Source organism: Bos indicus, chromosome 10 (assembly GCF_029378745.1).
Source record: "Bos indicus isolate NIAB-ARS_2022 breed Sahiwal x Tharparkar chromosome 10, NIAB-ARS_B.indTharparkar_mat_pri_1.0, whole genome shotgun sequence".
Taxonomy (NCBI): domain Eukaryota; kingdom Metazoa; phylum Chordata; class Mammalia; order Artiodactyla; family Bovidae; genus Bos; species Bos indicus.
This window is the reverse complement of record NC_091769.1, coordinates 100,157,013-100,169,752: the sequence shown is the minus strand read 5'-3', so window position 1 is coordinate 100,169,752 and position 12,740 is coordinate 100,157,013. Positions and strand designations below refer to the sequence as shown.

The 12,740-nt window shown below is 37.1% G+C and overlaps 1 protein-coding gene across 21 annotated transcripts in view; it reads left to right on the top strand.

The window, feature by feature from the left end:
• EML5 (EMAP like 5) overlaps nt 1-12,740 on the top strand; it is a 160,965-nt gene that overhangs the window by 32,149 nt on the left and 116,076 nt on the right. For all 21 annotated transcript variants that reach the window (XR_011569047.1, XR_011569046.1, XR_011569048.1 and 18 more), the window contains exons 3-5: nt 4,849-4,947; nt 6,724-6,792; nt 7,695-7,880. Coding sequence is in view for 17 of the 21 variants with exons in the window: in XM_070797980.1 (XP_070654081.1) it covers nt 4,849-4,947; nt 6,724-6,792; nt 7,695-7,880 (354 nt within the window). In the remaining 4 variants the exon portion in view is untranslated. The remainder of the gene's footprint in view (nt 1-4,848; nt 4,948-6,723; nt 6,793-7,694; nt 7,881-12,740) is intronic.

The window sequence follows — 12,740 nt, the reverse complement described above, 5'->3', positions numbered from 1 at the left end:
TGCGTGCTCAGTCACCAGTCGTGTCTGACTCTTTTCGACCCCATGGACTGTAGCCCGCCAGGCTCCTCTGTCCATGGGATTTTCCAGGCAAGAGTAGTGGGGTGGGCTGCCACGTCCTTCCTTCTCCAGGGCATTGTCCCAACCCAGAGATCGAACCCAAATCTCTGGCATCTCCTGAGTTGGCAGGTGGATTCTTTACCACTGAGCCACTTGGGAAGCCTGGAATTTTAAAGTTAACAGTTGTGGTTCACTGTGTGTGATCAGCTTGGCCAGAGAGAAGAGGCACTGATCAGATGCCCACTGCCCTGCTGACTGTTCCTCGCTTTATACTTGTCTTGTAAAATTTTAATCTTTGCACAGTGTGCCATAGCAAGAGGTAGATATTTTTGTTTTAGCTCAACATATGCAGGTACTCTCTAGTTCCCAAATACTAAGGACTCTTAAGAGGAGCAAGTTGTCTCTTCTAGTCACTTGAAATTTCTGCTACTGTGACTTGATGGAGAGCCAGATACAAACTGTACTCTGTTATCTTTTTATGAAAGACATTCATTCTCTCCATTTAGGGACTTAAATAATAATCCTGCTTTGCAGAAACTTTCTAACTAGGTACTCAATGGCATGTCTCATTCAGATGGGTAGAAGGCATGGGTTCTTAAAGTTAATTATGGTTATGGTAAAAATAATGATGATGATAGCAAACATTTATATAACATTAAGCATATGCCAAGCACTCTTCTAACTCATCTATATGTGTTAATTCTCATATTAACCCTAAGGTTTTATTCTATTCTCCTCACTTAAGAGGAACCTAAGGTACAGAGAGGCTAAGTAATTGCTCAGATTACTTGCTATTGGGAATCCAGTCAGGGACAGAGGTGGAACTGGCGTTTAAACCTGGGCAGACTCTGTGCTCTAAACCTGGGACCGGCAAAGCTGTCTAGAACAAGTCAGTAAATATTTTAAGCTTGTGAGCCTACGGTCTCTCTCACAGCTACTCCAGCTCCGCGTTAGAATGAAAGCCGTCATAGACAGCTTATAAAGGAATAGGTGTGGCTGTGTTCCAGTAAAACTTTGTTTATTAAAACAGGGTGCAGGTCTGAGGATTGTAATATTCCTACCCCTGCTTTTAAACCAGTGTTTTTCAAAGTATGTGTTGTGGCTTTGTCCCTGTGATTTTTTTCCTTTAACCCTTCAGTTACTTAGAATTGTATTGATGGTTACCAGATATTTGGAGTATTTTCTGTGTAACTTTCTGTCATTCTGATTGAATTTTGTCTTTGAATTATGTCAGAGAACATACTGTGTATTTTAATTTTTTTAAATTTATTTAGGCTTATTTTGTAATTCAAAATTTTGTTACTTTCATGTGGTTTCCTGTGCACTTTAAAAGTATGTATTCTGCTGTTTCTTTTTTTCCTTCTGTTTGTTGTGCTATTGTTGTCATTTATTTTATAGCTTTCATTTTCATTCATTTTACATGCTCTGTAAACTCTATAATAACTGTTATTATGTTTGCCTTAAACAGTTTTCAAAGAAAATTAAAAATAAGAAAAGTCTTTTTTATTTACCATTTGGGTACACTTCATTCATATATGTAAATTAAGTCTCTCTTTGGTATCATTTTCTTTCTGCCTGAAGAAACTTCCATTATCATATCTTATAGTGCAACTTTGTTGATGATGGATTTTTTCAAAATAAAGTCAAAAAATACTTTATTTTGACCCAAGTTTTGAATATTTTTGGTAGGTATATAAGTCTGTGTTGATGTTTTTTCCCCTTCAGCACTTTAGCGAGGCTATTAATTGTGATTTGATGTGCATAACATCAGATGAGAAGCCTAGGGTAATTTTTAAATCTTTGTTTCTACACACCAAAATTGTCTGTCTTTTTTGGCCACTGGTTCAACAGTTTGATGACCGTGTGTGTTAATGTGTTTTTTCTGTGCGTGAGATTATTCTGCTTGAATCTTGAGTATCTCAGATTTGTGGATTTGTATTTTTTTTAATCAAATGTAGGATGTTTTGCGGAGAAGGCAATGGCAACCCACTCCAGTGTTCTTGCCTGGAGAATCCCAGGGACGGGGGAGCCTGGTGGGCTGCCGTCTATGGGGTCGCACAGAGTTGGACACGACTGAAGCGACTTAGCAGCAGCAGGATGTTTTGGCCATTATTTCTTCATTTTTGTTTTTGTTTTCTTTCATCTTTTTTTCTTCTTTTGTTGTCATAATTACCTGTATATTATACCACTTGAAATTTTCTAAAGATGATGAGGCTCTGTTAATTTTTTTCCTTTGTCTTTCTGTGCTTTATTTTTGATAGTTTCTGTTGCTATGTCTTCAAGTTCATTTATCTTTTCTTCATTGTATAAGATGCTGGTAATCCTTTGGAGTGAATTTTCATTTCTGATAATTTAACATTTATATTTACAAGTTCAACATTTTTTTTCTTTTATATCTTCCATTTCGCTTTTTATTCTTTATATGCTTGTTTTAAAATAATTCTTGAGCATCTTGAACATTTCCATCTTAACTACCAGTGTCTCCTAATTTTAATCATATGTGTGATACCTGGGTCTGTTTGTAATAACTGATTTTTCTCCTGGTTATTGGTCCCATTTTCCTCTTTTTTAACATGTCCAGTAATTTTTTAATTGGATGCTGGACATTGTGTGTATTATATGCTCAATGCTGGACTTTGTCGTATCTCTTTAAAGCATTTTGGACATTGTTCTTATAGGTGGTTAAGTTCCTTGTGAATCAGTCTGGTTCTTTAGAAAAGCTTGCTTTTGAGCTTTTTTGGTCAAGGCTAGAGCAGCTTTTCTCTAGGACTACTAGTTAAACTTCAGTACTCTGATGTGATGCTCCTGGAATCTCTGCTGAATACACACTGAATTCGAAGATATATCTCCATTCTTGCTGTTGGAAGTCTGAAAAATCCTGACCCTTTGTGATCTCTGGTAATTGTTTAGCTTTAGCTCCCCAGTAATTGTTCTTTTTTCAGAAGTGTTCTTTGCATGGCCTCATGAATTTCACCCTATGCACACAAAGATCGGTGTTCTCCGGGCACCTGTAAACAGGTTTTCTAGAGTTCTTTCTCTGCCCGCAAACTGTAGCAGTCTTGGCCTCTCTGAACTCCAGGCTCCATATTCTCAAATCAGCAAATCTTCTGGGCTGTATTTGGATTCCACCTTTCTGTGCTGAAGTCTGTAAATTGCCTCCTAGATGAAGGCTAGGGCAACTGCAGAATATACCTTGTTTGCTTCCCCCTCATTCAGGGTTTATACTGCTTCACTTCCTATTAAAAATGTCCAAAAGCACTTGTTTTATATATTTTGTATGGTTTTCTAGTCATTTATGGCAGGGGGCAAGTTCAGACCCTGATACTCTTTCATGACTGAAATGTCATCTCTCATGTTTCTTAACCTCTGTTATACTTCCCATCTTACCATCCCCTTTTCAACTCTTTATCTCTTCATCTCCTTCTCATCGCCTATGTAACTTCCACTGAATTTTTAATTTTATTTATTTTTCATTTCTAGAAATTCTGTTTGTTTCCTTAAATTTGCTGCGATGCTTTTTGTAATCTTCCATTCTTTCACCATATTAAGATATTTTGAAGCCTTAAATTTTATTTCTCTGCTCACATGAGTAGAGATACTCTCTAGTTCCCAAATACCTACTCTGCGCACATGAGTAGAGAAATAAAATTTAAGACTTCAAAATATCTTCATATGGGGAAAGAATGGGAGATTACAAAAAGCATCCCAGCAAATGTAAGGAAGGAAACAGAATTTCTAGAAATGAAAAATAAACATAATTAAGAACTCCAATGTCTGATGCTTTTCAAGGTTGATTTTGCTGTTTTTAGTAGCTTGCTGATTCTCACTCATGGTCCCTTATTTCCTCTGGTTGTTCGGTATGACGTTGTTTGTTTTATTTTTATTGAATTACTAATTGTAGGTATTCTTTGAGGGATGGATTACAGGATCAGTCCTCCACATAGAATTTGTATTTGCCTGTGCCCCATTGTTGAAAATGCTTAAAAACTCTGCGGTCTTTAGGACTACTCTGAATGAAAGTTTTCATTTGAAGGACTCACGATTAGCGTGGCTGTAGACCCTACGACTATGTGAAGGTCACCGTGGCTGCACACTTTCAAGGGGGTTTTCTCCTCCATTGTGCATTGCTGCCCCGCTCTTTGAAAAGGGATGGTTTCTTGTTCTCCCTTACTCTGAGGAGTTCACTGCTTTAGCCAAAGGCCTGCAATTCAATTCCCTACCTTGGGCAGGCCCTAAGGTTTATCTTCTATTCATCTTCAGTCTGCAGAACAAAAATCAGGCTTCCCAGAGTTAGCTGATAACTTTAGAATTGAGTGGGTATAGGAGCTCTCCTACTTCTAGGATTCCCATAGAAAATCACTTTGGTGATTTTGGTTCTCTCTAAATTCCTTGACAACTCAAAAGTGCATTTAAAAAAGATGTTTTTACATTTTATCTAGCATTTTTAGTTTTTAGCAAGAGATGTATAATAGGGTGTTTTGTCAATCCTGCTGGCAGGCTACAGTCCATGGGGTTGCAATAGTCGGACATGACTTAGCGACTAAACCACCACCATTACCGTCAGAAATGGAGGTCTTTCTTCTGTTTCTTAATGGGAAAAGCTACACATATATGAAAATATTAATAAGATGAAATGCATCCGGCCTTTCTATGAGGTCTATAAAATATGTGTGTGTTTTTATGTTTGTAATAGCCATGAGTAGTGTTTGTTTGCCATTTATAATTTGGTTCATTTTGTATTCGTTTGCTTTTTTATTTCCCTTGCCCTTGGACTTCTTGACCATAACTCAGCGCTTGGTTTCAGTTGGACTTGATTCAAAGAATGCAGTTTGCGTTTGGGACTGGAAAAGAGGGAAAATGTTATCTATGGCTCCAGGTCACACAGATAGAGTAAGTATTCTGCCTTGGAGTTTCTAAAGGGTATTGGGTGGGAAGAAGCCAGAAGAGAGTCAGGGGATTTTATGTTTCTGTGTTTTGTTATTGTTACTGTCAGTTGTTTGTATGTAATTAAAAATTTAAAGTGTAATTGAAAGTGCTTATAAGATTTTAGAAGGCATAAATGTGTTGTAATACTCAAAAACATAACTTGATATGTAGTTTTAGCGCAAAACCTTTAATCCAGTGTTTGCTTTGGCAAAAATGATGAGTTTTAAGTTGTCCAGACCTAAATTAAAAAATTGAATGGCTCATGCCTAGGCTCTATTTATTATTTAGTTTCGTTTATCATTGATTTGTTATAAAAGTATTATAGTTAGGGTAAATAATATTGTGTGTGTAAATTTGAAATTATGTTAGAGACCTAACATTTTTCACTTTGGAAACATGTTAAAAATGTATTCCTTATTCCATGTTGTATGAGATTAACATAATGAATATATTGTAGTCAGCTTTTTAATTAAATATTATACTACTTTTATAAAAATACATCAAAAATTTTGTCATAAACTCTTAAAAATGTCCTAATTTTTTTGGTGTATAGTAAAGTCCTAACCTGAACTAGCATAGGAGCTATAGTCATTGATTCTATTTGGGGATAGTCTATGAATTGGTAAAAGTTGTATAAAAATTTTTGTATGCATTTGTATTTTGGAAGATAAACTTGGTTTTGGCATATTCTCAGAGGGGTCTGTTATACACAAACAATTTAGATAATAAAGTGTTAGGTGCATTTTATTATACAGTTATGTATTCTGACTTACTTAGATCAAAGCATTTCACACATTAGTACTTTGGACTTAGTAAATAGACTGATTAAAAGTACTTTTAAAGGTTCATCAGTATGTTTTTCATTTAATCTATATTATGGTGAGTTGCTAAATGTTTATTTTTAAGATGTGTTCTTTCTTCATTGTCACTAAAAACTATCACTTTGTAAATTTTTAGAGGTAGTAAGCATGTTAGGTGATTATGCAGGCAGTTGTCAAAGAAACATGGTGAAGACTACCATAGAGCAGAATTGTTTTTTCTGCTATAAAATTTTTTTTCAAATATTAAGTGTTATTTATTGTTAAAGTTCATATTTCTAATGCATATTTTATTTCATCTGGGTTTTTTCTTGTTTGATTTTGTAACAAAGATTTATTTGTTTATAACTTATGGAGTCTTAGAAATTAAGTCTGGGGATTTCCAAAATTTATACAATAACAAAAATTTAAACAATGTAGAAAACTGGAAACAGAATTTTTACTGTGAAATAAATATTTGGATCCTTTATGTAAGTAGTTCTATGTTATAGAAAGCTGCAAAAATGTTCTCATTTTTATTTCTAGCTGCAAAAGTGTTAAGTGTATGTTCTGTTCATTATCTTTCCTCTGTAGAATTTATGCAGGTACCTGCCTCATGCCCTAGTTCTGTTGAATCATTCTTGTTATTTATAGACCAAAAATTTTTTTTAAATTAAAAATAGAGGTGTTAATTTTCACTCTAGTAGTTGTTTCATATGGTTCATAGAAACTAAGAAATGGTTTTGTTTCGTTTTGCTACTTTATTTCTGATAGGATTTTTTTTATTTCTGATAGAAATGTAAAATTCTAATTTTTATTTATTGAGGAATATAATTTTCTGATATGTAGACTTTTGGGCTACTTGGGCTTTTGGACAGGATTCTTAAATGGTTCTCAAAATAAGTGTCTTAACAATGAATCTGATATATATATTTTTTTACAGATATTTGATATTTCTTGGGATTTGTACCAGCCAAATAAACTTGTCAGCTGTGGTGTAAAACATATCAAGGTACTAGAAGAGTCTTACTTATAATAGTCATGATTACTTATTCTCTGCTACTAAGCACACATCACACTGCAATTTATACACACACACACACACACACACACACACACACACACACACACGCATATGTTTAAAATCAGAAGCCTCAAAGGACAAAAAATTGTGACTTACCCATTCAAATAGCTAATGAATGCTCTCATCAATGAAACTTAATGATATTTAAATTTAAAAGCTTCATGATTTCTGTGCATAAATATAGCTTGTTCTTTTCCTTTCAGTAAGTCCCAGTTTCAGTCTGTTATTTTCTTCTAAATCAGTGATTATCAACTTCGGCTGCATATTAAAATCACCTGGGGGAAATTAAAGCATAGTATACCCAAATCCCCACTGAGATGTACTGAGAGAGAATCTCTGGAGAGTGAAGCCCAGATATTCAAATGATTCTGATGCTCAGCAGGAGTTAAGAACTGTTGTTCTAGAATCCACCTCGGTCCTCTGCTATAGAGTGACCACTGGACAAATGTGGCTCTTGAGCATTTGAAATACCAAGGTGACTGAGGAAATGAATATTAGCTTCGCTTTCATTGCTAACCTATTCCCAACTTTTTAATCTAAGTTTATGTAGTTTTTTTCTCCCAGAAAACTAAGGGAAATAGCATATTTTTAAAAATATTCCAGTTCAGCCCCCTTTGTTCTTACAGTGAGGATTGAAGCCAGTGTCTGTCTGCTGTGACATTGAGGCTAATGGCAGCACTAGGATGAGGAGGTGGACGTTGAGTGCTGTGGAATCATAAGGGGGCTTCACGGGTAGCTTCTCGTCTCCTGCTCTAATATAGCACAGAGTACTGGAGGTATTTATATTAGGAGCCTTCTATGGTCATTTGATTATACTGTGTACTTTTTAGTTCTGGAGTTTATGTGGAAATGCTCTGACCCCAAAACGAGGGGTCTTTGGGAAGACTGGTGACCTTCAGACCATCTTGTGCCTGGCCTGTGCAAGGGATGAACTAACATATTCTGGCGCACTCAATGGGGATATATATGTTTGGAAAGGAATCAATCTTATACGAACAATACAAGGAGCTCATACTGTAAGTATATTTAAATATTTTGAGTACTTTTAGGTATTAATTACTTACTTCCTTGTCTTAGAATGAAAAGTTCCATAATATAGCAGACATTCTAATCAATTCAGTTACTTGAAAACTGCTATTACAATTGAATTAATTTGTCTATTTGTTTTCAAGATTTCAATGAACAAACATTATGCAATTAAACTAGTATAATTAGTATTTTGTTCAAACCATTGTTTTAGTATGGTGTCTTTTTCATTATTGGAAAAAGCTTGTTAAATTTAACCTAGAAGAATTCTAGATTAACCACATTAGAATAAAACTAGTGCTTTTGTGGCTAATTTACCAGTGGGAAATTTGGGGATAGTACTAGAATAATACTAACTTTTTAATTTTAATATCATTGATTGAGTGAGTGACAAATTTTTGTACTTCATGAGATTTTCATATAATAAGTTACCAAACCAGGAAAAAAGATCTGTTGTTAAAACCTTTCAGTGTTTTTTCAGAAAGAATCTCACAGACATAGAGAGTGAAGTCACGGCGGGAAGAATGAGAGAGGAGATAGGGAGTTTGGGAAGGACATGTACACACTGATGTGTTTAAAATGGGTAACCAACAGGACCTACTGTATGGCACATGGAACTCTGCTTAATGCTCTTTGGCAACCTGGATGGGAGGGGAGTCTGGGGGAGAATGGATGCGTGTCCCTTTGCTCTTCACCTGAAACTATTACAGCATTGTTAATCAGCTATACTCTAATACAAGATCAAATTTTTTTAAAAGAAAACCTTTTAGTGTTTTTTGACTTGGTCCTTTTAGCAGTTGGGTCCCTCACATAGTGAAGGGAACTAGAGAACATAGAGCCACCATATTGTTATCAGGAACATCTCAAGTAGAAAAGCTATTAAACATATAAACATGAGAGCTTCCCAGGTGGCATAGTGGTAAAGAATCCACCTGCCAGTGCAGGATGTACTAGAGACGTGGGTTCAGTCGCAGGGTCAGGAAGATCCCCTGGAGAAAGAAATGGCAAGCTGCTCCAGTATTCTTGCCTGGGAAATCCCATGGACAGAAGAGTCTGGTGGACTACAGTCCATATAGGGTTGCAAAGAGTCAGTCAGTCATGTCTGACTGAGCACACACACACATATTAATATGAATCACTATTAAATATATAATACATTTCGTGTTACTTATATTTAAGAACTGCTTAGAGCAGGTGTTGCTTTCAGCAAAATGTCTGAAGACCAGAAATAGCAGATTCTAGCTAAAGTTGTGGCATTTCACATTTTGTACCATCAGTATAAAAATACCAGTTTGTTCCTCATAGTCATTAGCCCAGGATGTGATCACTATTGTAAATTTTTGCTTATCTTCTGGGTAAAAAATATTAACTATTTGTTTTAATTTTCTTTCCCATCTATTTGTGAAATTTCTTATATTTACTGACTACAGTTGACCCTTAAACAACATAGGTTTGAACCTCAAGGGTCCACTTGTATGGGGATTATTTTCAGTAGTAAATACTGCATGTGTGTGTGCGCGTGCATGCACGCTTATGCTCAGTTGTGTGTTATCTCCCAGAGTTTGCTCAAACCCATATCTATTGAGTTGATGATGCCATCCAACTATCACATCCTCTGTCACCCTCTTCTCCTGCCTTCAGTCTCTCCCAGCATCAGGGCCTTTTCCAGTGAGTCGGCTCTTTGCATAGGTGACCAAAGTGTTAGAGTTTCAGCTTTAGCATCAGTCCTTCCAGTGAATATTCAGGATTGATTTCCTTTAGGGTTGACTGGTTTGATCTCCTTGTAGTCCAAAGGACTGTGAAGAGTCTTCTCCAGCACTACAGTTTGAAAGCATCAATTCTTTGGCTCTCAGCTTTCTTTATGGTCCAACTCTCACATCCACGCATGACTACTGGAAAAACCATAGCTTTGTAGTACTACACAGTTTGTGGTTGGTTAAATTCACTGCTACTGTGGAACTTCAGATATGGAGAAATCTTGGATGTGGAGGTTCACTTCTAAGTTATACTAGAATTTTTGACTCCAGTAGAATTTTTGACTCCACAAAACTCCTGCATTGTTCAAGGGTCAACTGTACTTGAATTTCCTTTTCTATTAATCGACTTTACTTATCCTTTGCTCTTTTTTTTGTTATTGTTGTTGTTGGATTTTATTTTATTTGTGTGTTAGTCATACACATTGACATATACATACACATTTTGACAGTCATACACATTGCAAGAAGAAATGGAATAGCCATTATGGTCAACAAAAGAGTCCGAAATGCAGTACTTGGATGCAATCTCAAAAACGACAGAATGATCTCTGTTCGTTTCCAAGGCAAACTATTCAATATCACAGTAATCCAAGTCTATGCTCCAGCCAGTAACGCTGAAGAAGCTGAAGTTGAATGGTTCTATGAAGACCTCAAGACCTTTTAGAACTAACACCCAAAAAAGATGTCCTTTTCATTATAGGGGACTGGAATGCAAAAGTAGGAAGTCAAGAAACACCTGGAGTAACAGGCATATTTGGCCTTGGAATACAGAATGAAGCAAGGCAAAGACTAATAGAGTTTTGCCAAGAAAATGTACTGGTCACAGCAAACAGCCTCTTCCAACAACACAAGAGAAGACTCTACACATGGACATCACCAGATGGTCAACACCAAAATCAGATTGATTATATTCTTTGCAGCCAAAGATGGAGAAGCTCTATACAGTCAACAAAAACAAGACCAGGAGCTGACTGTGGCTCAGATCATGAACTCCTTATAGCCAAATTCAGACTTAAATTGAAGAAAGTAGGGAAAACCACTATACCATTCACATATGACCTAAATCAAATCCCTTGTGATTATACAGTGGAAGTGAGAAATAGATTTAAGGGCCTAGATCTGATAGATAGAGTGCCTGATGAACTATGGACTGAAGTTCGTGACATTGTACCGGAGACAGGGATCAAGACCATCCCCATGGAAAAGAAATGCAAAAAAGCAAAATGGCTGTCTGAGGAGGCCTTACAAATAGCTGTGCAAAGAAGAGAAGCAAAAAGCAAAGGAGAAAAGGAAGATACAAGCATCTGAATGCAGAGTTCCAAAGAATAGCAAGAAGAGATAAGAAAGCCTTCCTCGGCAATCAATGCGAAGAAATAGAGGAAAACAACAGAATGGGAAAGACTAGAGATCTCTTCAAGAAAATTAGAGATACCAAGGGAACATTTCATGCAAAGATGGGCTCGATAAAGGACAGAAATGGTATGGACCTAACGAAGCAGAAGATATTAAGAAGAGGTGGCAAGAATACACAGAAGAACTGTACAAAAAAGATCTTCACGACGAAGATAATCACAATGGTGTGATCACTCACCTAGAGCCAGACATCCTGGAATGTGAAGTCAAGTGGGCCTTAGAAAGCATCACTACGAACAAAGCTAGTAGAGGTGATGGAATTCCAGTTGAGCTATTTCAAATCCTGAAAGATGATGCACTCAATATGCCAGCAAATTTGAAAAACTCAGCAGTGGCCACAGGACTGGAAAAGGTCAGTTTTCATTCCAATCCCAAAGAAAGGCAATGCCAAAGAATGCTCAAACTACCGCACAATTGCACTCATCTCACACGCTAGTAAAGTAATGCTCAAAATTCTCCAAGCCAGGCTTCAGCAGTATGTGAACTGTGAACTTCCAGATGTTCAAGCTGGTTTTAGAAAAGGCAGAGGAACCAGAGATCAAATTGCCAACATCCGCTGGATCATGGAAAAAGCAAGAGAGTTCCAGAAAAACATCTATTTCTGCTTTATTGACTATACCAAAGCCTTTGAATATGTGGATCACAATAAACTGTGGAAAATTCTGAAAGAGATGGGAATACCAGACCACCTGATCTGCCTTTTGAGAAACCTATATGCAGGTCAGGAAGCAACAGTTAGAACTGGACATGGGACAAGAGACTGGTTCCAGATAGGAAAAGGAGTACGTCAAGGCTGTATATTGTCACCCTGCTTATTTAACTTCTATGCAGAGTACATCATAAGAAACGCTGGACTGGAAGAAGCACAGGCTGGAATCAAGATTGCCAGAAGAAATATCAATAACCTCAGATATGCAGATGACACCACCCTTATGGCAGAAAGTGAAGAGGAACTCAAAAGCCTCTTGTTGAAAGTGAAAGTGGAGAGTGAAAAAGTTGGCTTAAAGCTCAACATTGAGAAAACGAAGATCATGGCATCCGGTCCCATCACTTCATGGGAAGTAGATGGGGATACAGTGGAAACAGTGTCAGACTTTGTTTTTGGGGGCTCCAAAATCACTGCAGATGGTGATTGCAGCCATGAAATTAAAAGACGCTTACTCCTTGGAAGGAAAGTTATGACCAACCTAGATAGCATGTTGTAAAGCAGAGACGTTACTTTGCCAACAAAGGTCCGTCTAGTCAAGGCTATGGTTTTTCTGTGGTCATGTATGGATGTGAGAGTTGGACTGTGAAGAAAACTGAGCGCCGAAGAATTGATGCTTTTGAAGTGTGGTGTTGGAGAAGACTCTTGAGAGTCCCTTGGACTGCAAGGAGATCCAACCAGTCCATTCTAAAGGAGATCAGCTTTGGGATTTCTTTGGAAGGAATGATGTTAAAGCTGAAACTCCAATACTTTGGCCACCTCATGTGAAGAGTTGACTCATTGGAAAAGACTCTGATGCTGGGAGGGATTGGGGGCAGGAGGAGAAGGGGACGACAGAGGATGAGATGGCTAGATGGCATCACTGACTCGATGGATGTGAGTCTGAGTGAACTCTGGGAGTTGGTGATGGACTGAAGGCCTGGTGTGCTGCAATTCATGGGGTCGCAAAGAATCGGACACGACTGAGCGACTGA